Raw genomic sequence first — 15533 nt, forward strand, 5'->3', positions numbered from 1 at the left:
GAGGGTGCGAGTCAAGGGGATTTGGAGCTTTTTCGACAGTGTCACCAAGTAACCTTGATGCGTCTCGCGTGTCACTCCCCTGAGATCAACCCTCCTAGTCTGGCGTCCTCTCCTTGGTTAAAAAAAAAAAAAAAAGGGCGAATTCCTACCAAAGAGACATTCCGAGGCTCGAATGCAATATTGCTTAAGGCCATCACGACGGAAAGCTCAGTATTTTATTGTCCCCTTAACTTCAAATGTAATTTGGTTTCCGTTCCCCATTCCCCTGGTTGTTTAGAATGTAATGTTATGTCCCACCAGCTCTGCTGTGGAGAAGGGGATCCACCGTTACCATTTAGCTGATGGAGTGCTGGGAGACGGAAAGGACGCTAGGCTCATCTCTTCAGAGTGATGGTGATGGTTCTTCCCGGTGAGAGGAGGAGGACGAGCGAGAGCGCGTCGACGGCTCCGCCCCCTCTGCTATCGCCGGCGCTGCGTCTAATCAGGACTTATCGCGTCGATTCAGCGGATAGACAAGCTCTAATGTGCAGCTAATAGCATTAACCTCGCGCACCGTTTCTGGTTGGTAAAGCCGAAAGTGTGAGGAGGACGAGGAGTTTCTGCGCCACCCAAGCTGCTCGGAAACGATCCTTTCCCGCCTTGATCTGCTCATCTCCCAACACCACCACCCCCCCCACCCCCCTGTCGTTCGCCTCACCCCTAACCTCAGCCCATATTCCCCCGCACTGCTTGGCACAGGTACCACGGCTGTCTGGCAAGGTTTCTTTCTGGATGGGCTTCGATGCACAGATGGGATCTGCATTCACGTGAGGCTGCCAGGGAATATGACAAATACTTTCCCCCTCTAGCAGCATTAGGCGAAATGTACCCTGGCTAGCATTTAGAACGCAGGGAATTTGTAAATCACTAGCAAGCTTTACAGTTGTGCCGCTGCCTTGGCCAACATTGAGGTACATCTAGTCCTTGAGGAACAGAGTTGACTTTCTGTCTCAACAAGTGTGTCTTTGACATTAGCTAGGCCTTTATAGGGGGGGGGGGACTGTCATTCGGATGTCTGACTGCTCGTCATTGATGTTCGGATGTCTGACTGCTTGTCATTGATGTGGCAGACCGTGTCATTGATGTGGCAGGTGTTGGTCCAACCAGTGCTGTTGCTGTCATTTTCTCAATCTGTCTGCGACTGTTGAAGTCAGACAGGCTCAGTTTGGTGACGGAGAAGAGTGGTGTGTGTTGTTGTTGTTGTTGTTGGGGGTGTTGTTGCTGCCTGCCACAGCGGCTCCAGACCTGGCCAGCATGTGGAGCTGAGCGTGGCTGTTGGTTTGATCCGTGGCTCTGACCTGGGGGTGGCAGATGTCCCTCTCTGTGGGAGATGACTAATCACATGGCAGGAGGTCGAGGCTATATCATGAGCCATCAGGGGGGGTTCCGACGTGTGTGTGCGTGTGCGTGTGCGTGTGTGTGTGTGTGTGTGTGTGTGTGTGCGCACAGCAGGTGAGTTCACCTGCATGCACCCGTGTGAAGGCATCTGACGCATTCTGGTTACTAGCACGAGTGATACGAACACTACCTTTCTATTACCAACAATCAGGCGTCTCATGCAAACATGTTTCCAGATCTACTGTGTGGTGCGTCAGGGTTATAGTGTGTCTCAGCTCTGGGCTGCTGGTAGTGTCTGGTCTGGGCTGTCTGCCCCCAGTGAGTCTGGGTGGGAAGCAGTGATTGATGGAGGGAAGGAACTGGACACCTGCTGCCGAGACAGCCGTGATGGAGAGAGGGAGGAAGGGAGAGAGGGATTATATACTGAAGCTGTATCCTACCGCTGCTTCCACTGCTCTGCTCCACTCGCAGGAAAACCGTGTCGCTGGTCGTCTAGCCGTTGATTATAGCCTGGTTTCAAATCACTGCATGTCTATTATTTTGTGTTACACCATTGAACAAGCGTCCTGTAGACACGTTTGCCTTTCTGATCCCACGCTTTTAATCGGTTTGTGTCTGTCTTTATGACAAATGCAATTCAACCTTTTTTTGATAAATGGCCCACTGTAAGACCAGAGTGGTACTGCAGCTCAGTGGAACTCCAGCTCAGCGTGCTACTGCAGAATAAGTTGAGGTATCGCTCAATATTAACTGTTGTGTAAACAAAATATATCCCTTGGCACACACAGTGACCTTTGCTGCTTCTTTAAAGGGCAACATTTGCAAATTGTTTCCTCAGTATTTGCCTAGATACACAGCTGAAAGCTACAAAAAGTGTCAGACCTTTAGATGGTCACTCTGCCTACACTTGTGTTCATCCACTCTCTTTTATGAACAGCAGACATTTGCAAATTGGCCTATATGCAATAGCTGGTTGTGGTGGTGGTCAAAGATCTGAGACCTTCACAACTGATTTCAAGGTCACCGCCTGCCTAGCCTACTGTTCGCCACCCCCACCCCCCCACCCCCAAGTCCCACCTCCTCTATTCAACTTCAGAAATACGTCTACGTAGGGAATCAATACTGATACTCACCCCCCCCCCCCCAAACAAACCTATTCCATCTTTCGGATTCAAATTTCAGCTGTGCCGTAGTCTGGCAGTCACCAATCCCGGCCTCAGTCCGTTGTTTGCTTTAAGACTGCGGCCTCCTGTGTCAAAGACTGCTGGCATCTATCATCACTTAGAGTAAATATTTACCATGGGGCATAGCTGATAACCAAGCCGTAGAGTTAGCCCCCTAGCTAGTTAGCGGTAGGACTTCAGTCCGATATTACCTTGACCTTACCAACCACTCACTGCTCCTCCTACTTGCCCTAACCTCAGTTCCGCCAATTAAAAAGCTAGTTCGGTCCAGAAACATTGTCTTGCAGTAGTCCTACGCCCAGTCTCTGCTTCTGTCTTCCCACCCCCCACCCCCCTTCTCCATCACCAGACCTGGGCTCACGTAGTTGTGTATCTTGCTCAGAACCTCGCGGTCAATATTTAACCCCCTGTGCGCTGCCTGTGAACACGCTCCTCATGATGGCAGATCCCTGTCTGGGGGCCTGCCACAGCGCAGACACACTAAGTCAACAATGCAGAATAGAGGAAGGGAAATTGGGTGTGCTCACTGAATTCTGGGGAAGTTGTTCGTAATACGCCCCCCCCACACACACACACACACACACTTAAGTATGAGATTGCCTTGTCAGTGCTTTGAACATATGTGTAGGTTGTTAGTTTGGGTAGGTAACATGCTCATGTAGATTCCTTCTCCCCTCGTGGCGGTTGTTCTAATTTGACGCAGGCTCCTGCGCTGTGCCTGTGGTCTGTTCTGTTTACGGACTGTCTGCTCCCCTGTGTGTGCCCAGCGGTGGAGGCAGCTGGTGTCTGACAGCCTGGGCTGTGTTCTCCTCCTGCAGGGTGAAGAGGGCCCCCCCAGCCTGGAGTACATCCAGGCCAAGGACCTGTTCCCCCAGAAGGAGCTGGTGAAGGAGGACGAGAGCCTTCAGGTGAGAGTGTAGCCACTGGGCCCCTTACGCGCACACGCACGCACGCGCACACACACACACACACACACAAGACAAAGTATCTAGCTGTAGCGTCACACCCACCAGACCAGTTACACAAGACCACACAAGGGTAGGATTCCAAAGGGCTAATCTCAGTTGTAAAGAGAATAATGCCTCTGTATTGCACAGTGTGCGATAAGACTGATTTTCTGCAGAATTTCAGTCTTATGTCATTCTGTTGTTCAGGTCAAAACGAGGAAAAAACGGGGAGTTTCTGAAATTCAATCCTCACCAACTCGGGCATGTCAGGTGGAATGATGGTAATGATGGTGTTTTTAGTGGAGCAGAACATCAAGATCAAGATGAATAGACCTGGTAGCCAGTAGCTATAAGTAGGCATTTCACTTTACCATCAGGACAGTCAATGGTCTATAGTTGCCTACAGGTCTACCTCACCTCACTTAAGCAAAGGTTTAGAACTCAGTAAATGAGATGTGGATTTGGATGTGGATTAGCTGGCCGTGACTGGGTGAAAAGGCTAATTGTGGCGGAAGGCCAGCCTATGAGCTCATCACTAATCCCTGGGTCCAGTGAAGTGTCACTAGAGCATTCCACTCCCGAAGCTCAGACTGCTATTGTGTTGAGTGGCACCCGGAGTGTCAATAACAAGCTATTGACGTTGTTGGAAAAGGGAAAAGCTGTTTAATACACAGTTGAATCGGGTTTGATGAATGTGTAAAAAGCCAGGTTCATCTTTGTTCAGTCAGATACAAATCTCTGTCTCTTATGGATTGTCACGTTTCCAGGAACTACATTCAGTCAAGGCCCCAGAAACAAAAAACACCCATTTGTGGATAAAGAAAATCAAAAGATTTAGTTGAAGTCCTTGTATGGAGATGTATGAAACCGCTTGGTTGTTATTGAAAGGAAGGGTGCTAGTGGTCTTTCAGGCTGTCGTCTGCCTCCTGCTGACTGACGTCTCAGCTGATCTGCGAGCGCCACACTCGGACGGACGGACGGCTCCCGCTGCTCAGGCCATCTGCTCGAGACGTCCTTCTTCCCAGGAGGAGGACGATTGGACATTAGCCTAGTCTTTGCCTCTTCATATCTCCGTTATACAAGATGGTAGTCAAGCAGAACCTGATATCCATCTCACAGGTGTGTTCAATCATGTATAATGGGGCTTACTGTCACATGCTCTAGTGCTGGTGATTTCCAAATGTACCAGCAAGGGGAAGTGAGTTGTGACTGACTCAATGTTTCTTTCATTTTACTTTTTGCCGGGCGATCCGCAGTCAACCATGTATTTTCAAAGCCCTTTTGAGGCCCTCAGTCCATAATCAGAGGCATTGTTAGTCATCAACATAAGCAGTGGAATTAAGAAGCCCACACATACTTGAGGAAACACTATAATGAATGTTCTTTTGACTCAATTGATATATTCCAGCAGCCTTGTTATTGTTGTGCTCGACGTTTGTTTTTCTCTCTCGAAGTAGTCAGAAGGTCAGATAAGAAGAGTGGTTTCATTTCCTCAGCTGAATAATATCCTCTTCACAATATCCTCTTCACATTGACCTTGTGAGTAAGCTTCAAATTATAGCTCAGGAGCAGTGAAATACTTTAATGACCTGTATACAGTAGTCACGTTTGTCATTTGTCATCTTTCTTTACTGAAATGGGCCTAAATTGTGAAGAAAATCTCTCATCAGCATACAGCTCCTATTATGGTGTGATCTCCTGTTCCACCTTGAGATTCTATTTCCTGTCTTCGACTACTCAATGTCTTTATAGCCTCCCATCTAGCTTATTCACTGACCGAAATGATCAATCATGTGTGTCGTTTCATACAACACACAATATTACCAGCCATTATCATCAAAGGCATGTTTTGATTAAACCGTGCTTGTCCGTTGGGAGAGTACAATCACTTCCTCAGTCCAATCTCCAGGATGATGACGGGGACGGTATGTCTGCATGTCTGAAGGGCACTGGAGGGCGAACAGAAAGGCCTGTATAGCTCTGGATATTACCAGCCTAGTCTGAGGAGCTCTCTAGACATCTCTTGCCTGTGCCTTTCATCCTGTATGCTCTCATGCATGGACAGGCCTCTCTTGTTTGAGCTACAGACCCATGAAAAATGCATGTTTGTCTCACTGGGTATGCCGTTACCTTTGGGCTGCTGAACGCTACCAGGATTGGCATTGACAGCGAGCCTAGCTCAGCTATGGAAATTCTCCTGCTTTATGGAAAGGGTTTGACGGTTGTTCTGTTCTTCTTCAGAACGGGATATCTGTCTGAATGCCAGCAGGTCTTTTCCTGGGACTCTATCTTTGAATGTTCTAGAATTTAATTGGCATGCCATTACGTCTTAGAACACTGCCCTTTTCCCATAAGTATTCTGTTCTTAACTCAATCGGTGAGGTAAAGGTCTCTTCTCGTTTAGGAAAACAATGACTCGGGTCACTTTATTTCTTTATTTCAGATCCCCATTAGTCACTGCCTCAGCAGCGACTATTCTTCCTGGGGTCTGGGGTACAATATAAACAATCAGATAATAATAAAACCATTATAAGCAAAACAATATACAAACGCATATAAAACAAATAAATATAATATTGGCATTGTAAACTATCAATAAAAAAATAAAATAACAGTTCTAGTAGCATACTAATAGCATCAGTTCTAGGCTTAGGTAGGGCGAACTGACCTTTTAAAGCTTGTCTCGTGCCATAATCATGCCTCTTATTAATGAGTGACAATGAGTGACTTCCCCTGGCATAGTCCTGACATGACCGGTCACTGGTTCACAGCAGGCCTTTAAAGGTCAGTTCTCCACCCTCGGGATGTCACAGCCCCTCGCAGAGCTGCCTAGTTAACCCTGGACTGGAGATCTGCCGCTACGGGGAAGGACAAACTTGGTTAGCAGCAGCCAAGAATGAATGAATTGGCCGCCTCATAAAGCTTTTGATGTGGTTGTGTGTGTCTGTCTACTCGCTGCTCCCATTAGTGTGTCTCACCACAGCCCTCACCGCACGGAACACTGATCACGGCCATCTTGTTATTCGTCATCCTCTCTTCCGTCCCCATTTAGGCATCATTCTCTGTGTCTCCTAATCCTCTCTCTCTATTTCTCTCGTTCACTCTATCTGTCTCTGTCTCCCATGACGGTATCACTGACTGGATGTCCTTCCTGTGTTTTACTGCAGGCAAGGTAGTCATCCTCCAGAATCAGCCACACTTGTACCCCATACGCTTGTCCGTGCCACACACGATTCTGCACCGCCCCTCCCCCCTCTACGCTCTGCATCGCCCCCCTCCACGCTCCAGTCCTCTCTCGAAACCGGACGTCACGACTCACGAGAAAATATCACTCCCTAGTTTTTCTCCTCTCACTCCCTCTACTTCTCCCTCTCTCTTTTTATCTGCGCTGCCTCGGGGCTGAAGGGAAAACGTGACACGATATCATCTGCTACGCTAGCTGGCTGCCGGTGACTCATACTTTACACCTAGCTGCGTTCGGAGCAGATCTCGTGTGAAACGGCTCCAAGACCTCCCGTCATTGTTAACTCTGACACTCAACGGAGTCTCATCACCTCTGTAGTGCCGCTGTCAACTAGCAGTTATCGGACGCAGATTGCCTCCAGCCCCTGATCTATTTAAAGCAATGAATCCGTGTCAAAGGCTCATCATTGATCCCCGTGTGTTGCATTGTTCCATCCGAGTGTCCCGAGATGATATCTGTACTCTTTTCAGTCTCGTTAATAGGTTAGGTGTTTGGAATATTACCCCCCCTCCCCCCCTCCCAGACTGCTGTGATGTGAAGAGCGCACTCGGGCCGAGGGGTTGAGATTGTACAGAGCACAGCGCACTGTGGGTCCGCCGCGGGCCCCCTGTCTCTCTCTGCCCCTCCCGCCCTGCCCTGCACCGTCCCCCCCCCCCCCCCCCCCTTCCCGCCCCGCCTCGTCCGTGCCAAGCCACCCAAGCGGGGAAAGACGAGCATCAGCAGGAGCATGAATAAGAGATTAGGCTCAGCCGGGGTATAGCTGTGGTGGTGCTGCCAGGGCTGTCTGGAGGTGTCAGGGAGCCGGAGGGGGGGGTGGGGTTGGGGGGCGGGGGCAGCGATGAAAGTGGCGGATTTTAATTCGCCAGAGTGCTATGTGCCAGCAGCAATAGTCTCCCCACCGCGGTGCGCTGCCAGCCCTTGACAGGAGTTTCCAAACATATTGCCTCTCCGTCTTCAAAGTTTCCCTCACAATTAATTTTCACTCAATTTCCCAGTGAGCCGTTGGGGTGGATGATGAAACGGCCTCGGATGTTTACGTCTAGCAGTCCCCTAATTACACGCTCCCCTCGCTCATTCTCTCCGGCCGTTCCTTCCATCGTGCGCTCGCTGATTATGTTGTTTGGAGAGGAGCGGCTTTTCCGACATCTCGCTGTAATCCCCCCCTCGCCCGGTGTCTCCATGCGCCACTGGGTTCAACTTCTAGAGTGACTTAGTACGTCATGTGTGGTCTCCAGGCAACACAGGGGTATACATATCAGGAATAGAATGATTATAATGCTCTCGTTGTCTCTAATGACTGCTTACAACCAAACAACCAAACCGCTTTTAGTTTGCCAAGAGGAAGCAGGCACACAGCCACATGGAGGACACAAGTGACAGTATTGAAAGAGTAAAGGAACTCATGGGTCACTTTAATGTTCCTCTGAGAGAAATATAAGCTAAACATGTGATTCAAATTGCCAATTGTGAGAGCGGGATAATACATCCCCCAGTGTGCTTTGCTGCCTTCATCAGCCAATGAGAGGAGGGCTTTGTTCCAGGCTGAGGAAAATGATTCGAAAGGTTATTTAATCTTCCCACGTGGTTTGATCCCATTTAAACACCACTGTTAAACATCTGTCACGATAAAGATGTCACTCGCCGCTTCAAGTGAAACTTGCATTTGTCACTATTAAAATTCCCCCAATGAGAGCTGGGAGATGCCAAGTTAAAAGGGATGGATTAAACACCATTTAGGTTACTTTATTTCTATTTGGAGACATCATTGAGAGAGATTTCTCTTTCTCTCTCTCTCTTTCTCTCTCTCTACCTGGATGGAGTTTTAAGCAGCTAAAGGCCTTCTTCAGAAACATGAAAAATGTATTCTATTATCCTCTGCTGGGAACCAATTATCTTAATGCAGGGTCTTTTCCCGGAGCCTGTGCCTGGGGTCTAATCAATGGGCACACCTGGCAGGAATGTTAATGGAGGCATCCAGCGCCATCACGGTACCATCAGCCCTCCTCGCTGCTCACTCGGGCTCCGCCACGAGCCCACACACGCCCACATCCGGTTACATCCTTTTATCACTGGGCTACGTGCTAACTGGACAGCCTAAAGCCAATCTTCTGTCCTGCCTTCAATATCTAAAACTGTCCACTGGAAGACGCAACCAGGCCTAGTATTAACGGAGCAACTATGAACTGCAGTTGGGATAATTATGGCTGCTTAAGCTGTTCTGTGGCTCATTTTAGCAGAGCTTGGTGCTGGGTCACCTCAAGCTTGCATCACTCCAGCTTATATGACAGACAGTGAAGAAATAGCACTGTGTCAATCAGTCAGACTTGTCTAATACCAGTGGAGACAAAACATAAAGACCATGTTCACACCAGGGCTGATGTTGTAACGTTATGTTTTTGTAACGTTATGTTGACGTTTCTCCTCTCTCTCTCTCTCTCTCTCTCTCTCTGCTCTCTCTCTCTCTCTCTCTCTCTCTCCCTCCCTCCCTCCCTCTCCAGGTGCCGTTCCCAGCCCTTCAGGGGGAGGGGGTGGAGTATCTGGGCCGAGCCGATGACGCCATTATCGCCATCTCCAACTACAGACTCCACATCAAGTTCAAAGACTCAATCATCAATGTAAGAACAGACGCATGTACAAGCCTGGCAACATCGTCAAGGGAGGCCGCACCTCCATCCAGTCCAAACGGCTCTAGATCGCGTGAACAGTAATAATGACTTCACCCGGCTATAAAGGGACAGCGCCATGCCATAAAGGGCTATGCAGGTTAGATTGAAACCAGGCCAACCTTTACACAACCCCAATATGATATACGCCATGTCATGCCGCTCACAAAGTAAATAATCCCAGTGTTGCTGTTACATAAGAAGTGCACTCTGTGCACTACGACCAGAGCTGTCGGGCGCGTCGCTCCTCCCCGCCGCTCAAAGCTGGCACGCTGGCGTCGCCGCCGCCGCGGCGGAGCCTCTGATCTGGAGTGTTTTAACGTGACCTCCGGGCTCCAGGAGGCTGTCCTCACCCAGAGGCCCTCTCCCGCTGACGTCAGGCCACTCTGAAATACAAACAGCAGATTGTTTGCATTCGCTGGCAGCGAAATTCCTCCCTCTTCCCCCGACTTCACTCGTCTGGCAGCGCTCCGCTAAGAAAAGGGAGCATGTGTCTTTACTCGGGTGTTTGCGCCGGTACCAAGACGCTGTCTGTCCACTTCACCTCAGCTCGGTGTCGAGTCGACTTCAAGGCAGGGGGGTGTTTTTCTGCGCAGGGCTCCAGTAGGATGGCACCATTCCAGAATAGGAGCCTCCAGTTCATGTAGGGTCCCCAGTGCTGGGTCCTGTCATGGCCTCATGGGTGCAACTAGGGTCACACAGACCCACCCCCTCCCCACCCCTTCCTTATCTCCCCTCCCCTCGTGAGCCATGTACCCCCCCCCCCCCTCAAAGCCATTGCTCATTCATGTTTTTCTTCCCCCCATCATTTCCTCTGTGAGACCTGCTGCCTGCCTTGATCTTTCATCGTTTGCCTCTTCTTCATGTTTCATCCTCCTTTTGAACCCCCTCAGACCCTTCTGTCTGTTTAGTTTCTAGTTTAATAGTTTTGTTTTTCCCATTTCCTCTCCTGTCCCCCCGTCTTGTGTCCGTCCGTCCGTCCCTCCCTCTGTGCCCTGGTGTCATTGTGTTGTAGACCTACCCAGGTGTGGACAATGAGATTTCTGTGAGTACCATGTGACAACCCCTCCCATTGTCTGCCACAGTCTAGACGGCTCCATCATCCAACCCCGCGCCAGACAGCTGCTGGATTAAAGTGCACTGAGGACAAATTGTCATTTTAAACTTCCAATTGGGCACTCATTCTCCATGTTCATTTTTTTTCTTCCGGATGGGGCTCTTGAGAACATTGTATTGTATCGCAGCTGGTCACACAAGCTGCAGCGCAGAGTTGAATTGAAAACACCTCCACAATTTTATGGGGGGACTTTTGTGCACTTTAAGGCAGGAAGCGTGTGAAAGAAAATATAGCATGAAATGGTTGATTATTACTGAGTCAGCTGACTCGGTGTCATGTGCTGTGTGGCTGAATGGTTAGCCCCAATCAAAGGTCAGTCTTGGCTGGTAATTGTGTAACTGATTAGTTTGGAGTGACCTCATTAACAACCCCCCCCCCCCCCCCCCCCTCACACACACACAGTAACAGAGCTGGAGCTAAACACCACTCGGGCTCAGCATGTTAAGAGTGGCTGAACGCTCTAGAATAGATGGCAATGTGCAAACTTCACTGCTTGGCCTGATGGGCTGAGTCATTCTCCTCAGGTGCCGGAGTATGTTTGTGTCAAATGATTAATATTGCTGAAGCTAACTGCTTAAGATAAGCTGATGGGCGTCCTGGTGAAGAGATTATATAATCAACTGATATCTGAGGAATTTGGATTGATTTGTTCTGACTTGACTTGAAATAATAAAGTACGGTGCCGTGGCATGTCTTCGCCTTCCTTACCCAGGTAGTTATGAATGAGCGATTGCCGACTTTAACTCGCGGTAGAGGGTCGGTTCGCCGAGCTCAGTGGTACCCCTGCAGTGTGAACGTCTCGCCTCCCCGGCGAGCCTGAAGACGGGCAACCAAGGTGGAGGGGGGCGTGCTCTCCGGTCCGAGGGTGATCCTCTCTCTGTCGCCCCCTGCAGGTCCCTCTGAGGCTGATCGAGAGCGTGGAGAGCAGAGATATGTTCCAGCTTCACATCATCTGTAAGGACTCCAAAGTCGTCAGGTAAGGAGAGGACCACCGCCCGCCGCCGCAAGTAGGGACACGGCGCTCTTTGACGGTCCAACTGACATGTCCAACTCTTTGACGAGCAGCAGGACATGACATGTCCAACTCTTTGGCGAGCAGCAGGACATGACATGTCCAACTCTTTGACGAGCAGCAGGACATGACATGTCCAACTCTTTGACGAGCAGCAGGACATGACATGTCCAACTCTTTGACGAGCAGCAGGACATGACACGTCCAACTCTTTGACGAGCAGCAGGACATGACATGTCCAACTCTTTGACGAGCAGCAGGACATGACATGTCCAACTCTTTGACGAGCAACAGGACATGACGTCCAGAGACAGACGTAATGCTGGAGAAGGAGGCGTCGCCGTGGCGTTTTCGTCCGGGATAGGCCACGTACCGCAGGACGACTCTGGTGGAAAAACCACAGGAAAATAGCGCCTTTGTTTCTCCGAGGGCTTGGAAAAGAGAGGTTATGAAGTTGGCCACAGATCCCCGTTAAAAAGAGCCGCGAGTAGGGAAACGCTGGCTGTGACGGCCTCCAGCGCTCGCTCCCATCACTACTGCTCCCACCGCTTTGATTCTGACGGCTTTATAGCCGCAGCAGCAGCCTCAGCCGTGCCAGGGAAACGGTTCGGCGTGACTAGCTACCAGATTGGAGCGTGCGTTGTTACACCGTCTGACGGCTGGGAAACGGAGTGATTTACATGTACCGTACACAGCACCTCTCTCTCTCTCTCTCTCTCTCTCTCTCTCCTTACCTCACCCTTTAAAACGCTCATAACATTATATTGGCTTACCGTGTGTGTGTGTGTGTGCGTGTGTGTTTGTGCGTGTGTGTGTGTGCGTGTGTGTGTGTGTGTAAAAATGGTTTCCTCAGATGCCACTTCAGCACCTTTAAGCAGTGCCAGGAGTGGCTGAAGCGTCTGAACCGGGCCGTGGCGCGCCCGGCCCGGCTGGAGGATCTGTTCGCCCTGGCGTACCACGCCTGGTGTCTGTGGGGTAGCGCCGACGACAAGGACCAGCACGTCCACCTGTGCCGCCCGGGTCGGTACACGCGCACATACACACACACACACACACACTCTTAGACACCTCTCTTCCGTAACACTCTCTCTGCCCCCTTCGTGTGTAGGCGACCATGTTCGTCAGAGGATGGAGATGGAGGTGAGGAGGATGGGCTTCGACATGCAGAACGCCTGGAGAGTGTCCGACATCAACAGCAACTACAAGTATGCTGCACACACACACACACACACACACACACACCACACACTAGGGCTGCAACTAGCGACTTCTAACGATTAATCTAGCGATTATTTTTATAATTATTCGATTAATCTAACGACTAATTTAACGATTATTAACATAACAATAGAATGTCATTAACAGCTCTGACTGCGACGACGCGTCGCCCCAGCCCTAACACACACATACACACACACACACACACACACAAACACCTACCTAGAGTTTTTCACTCTAACCCAAACACAGACCCATAGATGTAAACGTTAGACAAGAGGACTCTCTTTCAGACACGCTCGTACACCACAACAGGCCACAGTCTCCCTCACACTAGCCCCCCCACACACACCCACACTCACACACACACACACACACACACACACACACACACACACACACCCTAATCAGCCAGGCCTTTCTTTGTGAGCAGACAATCTCTGTCATTCCTGCATTGAAATAGTCCCAGTGTGTGAAGATTGGATGGAGAGTGACTCAGCATTTGAAAGCGTGCGTAGAGGCGGTGAAGTGGCGTCTCTGAAGTCTCTGAGTGCTCAGCTCTGACAGCTCTGAGAGGGGGAGCGGCTGCAATTAGACAGGGCTAGTTTCACCGTCGTCATGTTTCACACGCAACCCGCGGTCTTAAGGGCACCATTGTCTTAGTTTGTGGGGGGGTGGGGGATGGGCGGCACTAGTCCTCTCACACACACACACACACACACACACACACACACACACCTTTTTCACTCTAGCTCAAACACAGACACATAGATGTAAACGTTAGACGCGGACTCTCTTTCAGACACGCTCGCACGCCAAACAGGCCACAGACAGTCTCCCTCACACTAGCCCACACACACACACACACACACACACACACACACACACACAGTCTGCTCCGATGGCCTGAAAGAGGACCCCCGCTGAGGGGGGCAGGCACAGGAAAGATTGCTAATTAAAGCAGGCCAGAACCTGCTGAGCTCCATGACTCAGCATAACAGTACGCACACGCACACACACACACACACACACTTAATACCTGGCAGACAGCAGGCTGAGCTAGGGAGATGACAGAAAGTAGCAGTATTGGTGACAGGGAGATGAACCCGAGCGCTTAACCGAACGAGGGACTGATTTAATAAGGGATGGTGAGAAAGAGCGGAGGCCTCTTTGCGGGTGATCTATCAAAGATAATTGCGTGAATGGCAACAGGTGCAAAAGTGTGAAGAACACCCTATTTAAATTAGGGCTTTTGCGTGTTGTATCCCACAATTGCACCATGGAAGAGGAGCGCAACGCAAAAGTAAATTTGACACGACCGAATTAGAGGTTTTAGCGGACGAGCTGGAGTCAAGAGGAAGGGCTGTAGGGGATACGTGCCATCACCTAAAAGGAACATGACATATGAACTGAGATGATGCGTTGGTTCTGTTTGAGGGGCCAGGTTAACCGACTAAACATTAACCGAACCTAAAACGAAACACATCAGGAAAACATTGGTCTATGAGACTGGATTCCCCCCTCCCTCGGCTCACACACACCCATTCATTTACCCCGACCCACACCTGGGAAAAAACAAAACAAAAGTTAAACAGGCCTACCGTTGACTGTGTGAAGCCTGACAAATAAAAGGTTTTGCAAAACGAAATAGTTAAGCCTACTGCAGCGCACAAACGTAAAAAGAATAGGCCTACAATTATTCCCTCTAGCATGAGAGCTTGGCTCGGCGGTAACTTTATAGAACCACACGACACACTGGAAATAACCCAGATCTCCTGTGTGGGAAAATTATTAGGCTAATTTAAAACGAATGAATTAATAATATTATTATTATTATTATTATGAACTGCATTTATATAGCGCCCTTCATGATACCCAGAGCGCTTTACAGAGTCCAGTATTCATTCAGACATAGTCATACCGGTGGTGGTAAGATACATCTGTAGCCACAGCTGCCCTGGGGCAGACTGACAGAAGCGTGGCTGCCAGCGCCTACGGCCCCTCCGACCACCACCAACATGCATTCATTCACATTTATACGTTGCATATACAAAATACATTACAAAATAAAGAGCACATGGTAGACTTTGTAATTTTATAAACTCTGGGGAAACCAGCTACTGCGTCAAAGCCTTGCTTGGTTTGATCAGTGCGTCCTGGGTACGGGGAAACTTTATATACTGGCCAATCCTGCACAACATGACATCCAGTAGGGGAAAGCACAGGTGAGAAACTGTTTTGGGAAATCCCAGCACCAACAGCTGCTGTACGCTGGAATGAACCAGTTGCGAGAAAATGGAGAGTAGCCAGAAGTTTGGTTATTGCAGGTATGGCATGACTTCTTCTTGTGACTGGCTCCAAATCAGCCCTTAAAGGAGTAGTAAAGGGGAAATGCATGTTTAGCCCTGTTTTAAGGTTACTTATGATCATATACAATGGTTCAGATCAAAATGTTGACAAAAATAGCACTTTTGAGAAAGTCTGATAATTGTTCTACCACCGTTTTGGTCATACAATGGATGTGGGTGGGCACCGTGAAAAATCATTAAAAAAACATGTTAAACTCTCAATTTCAAAGACAAGAAACTTACAAGGTGTTAGTTGGCGTTCTGACATATAATTCGCCATAAAGTAAGATTCTAGTTCATCTGGAAAGGCTTTTTAAAAAATATTTAGCATAGACCTATTCAGTCGCAGCACATACAGTACGTGTGTAAACTCTAAACTAGGTAGCCTAGCAACATAAACAATAACAATAGCTACCGTAAGTA

At 49.3% G+C, this 15533-nt stretch overlaps 1 protein-coding gene across 1 annotated transcript in view; it reads left to right on the plus strand.

The window, feature by feature from the left end:
- mtmr4 (myotubularin related protein 4) overlaps positions 1 to 15533 on the plus strand; it is a 44795-nt gene that overhangs the window by 19601 nt on the left and 9661 nt on the right. Inside the window, exons 2-6 of the mRNA XM_084450104.1 lie at positions 3380 to 3469; positions 9251 to 9367; positions 11426 to 11508; positions 12398 to 12564; positions 12653 to 12749. Coding sequence (XP_084306230.1) covers positions 3380 to 3469; positions 9251 to 9367; positions 11426 to 11508; positions 12398 to 12564; positions 12653 to 12749 — 554 coding nt within the window. The remainder of the gene's footprint in view (positions 1 to 3379; positions 3470 to 9250; positions 9368 to 11425; positions 11509 to 12397; positions 12565 to 12652; positions 12750 to 15533) is intronic.

The sequence above is a fragment of the Borostomias antarcticus genome, assembly GCF_949987555.1.
Source record: "Borostomias antarcticus genome assembly, chromosome: 15".
Lineage (NCBI taxonomy): Eukaryota > Metazoa > Chordata > Actinopteri > Stomiiformes > Stomiidae > Borostomias > Borostomias antarcticus.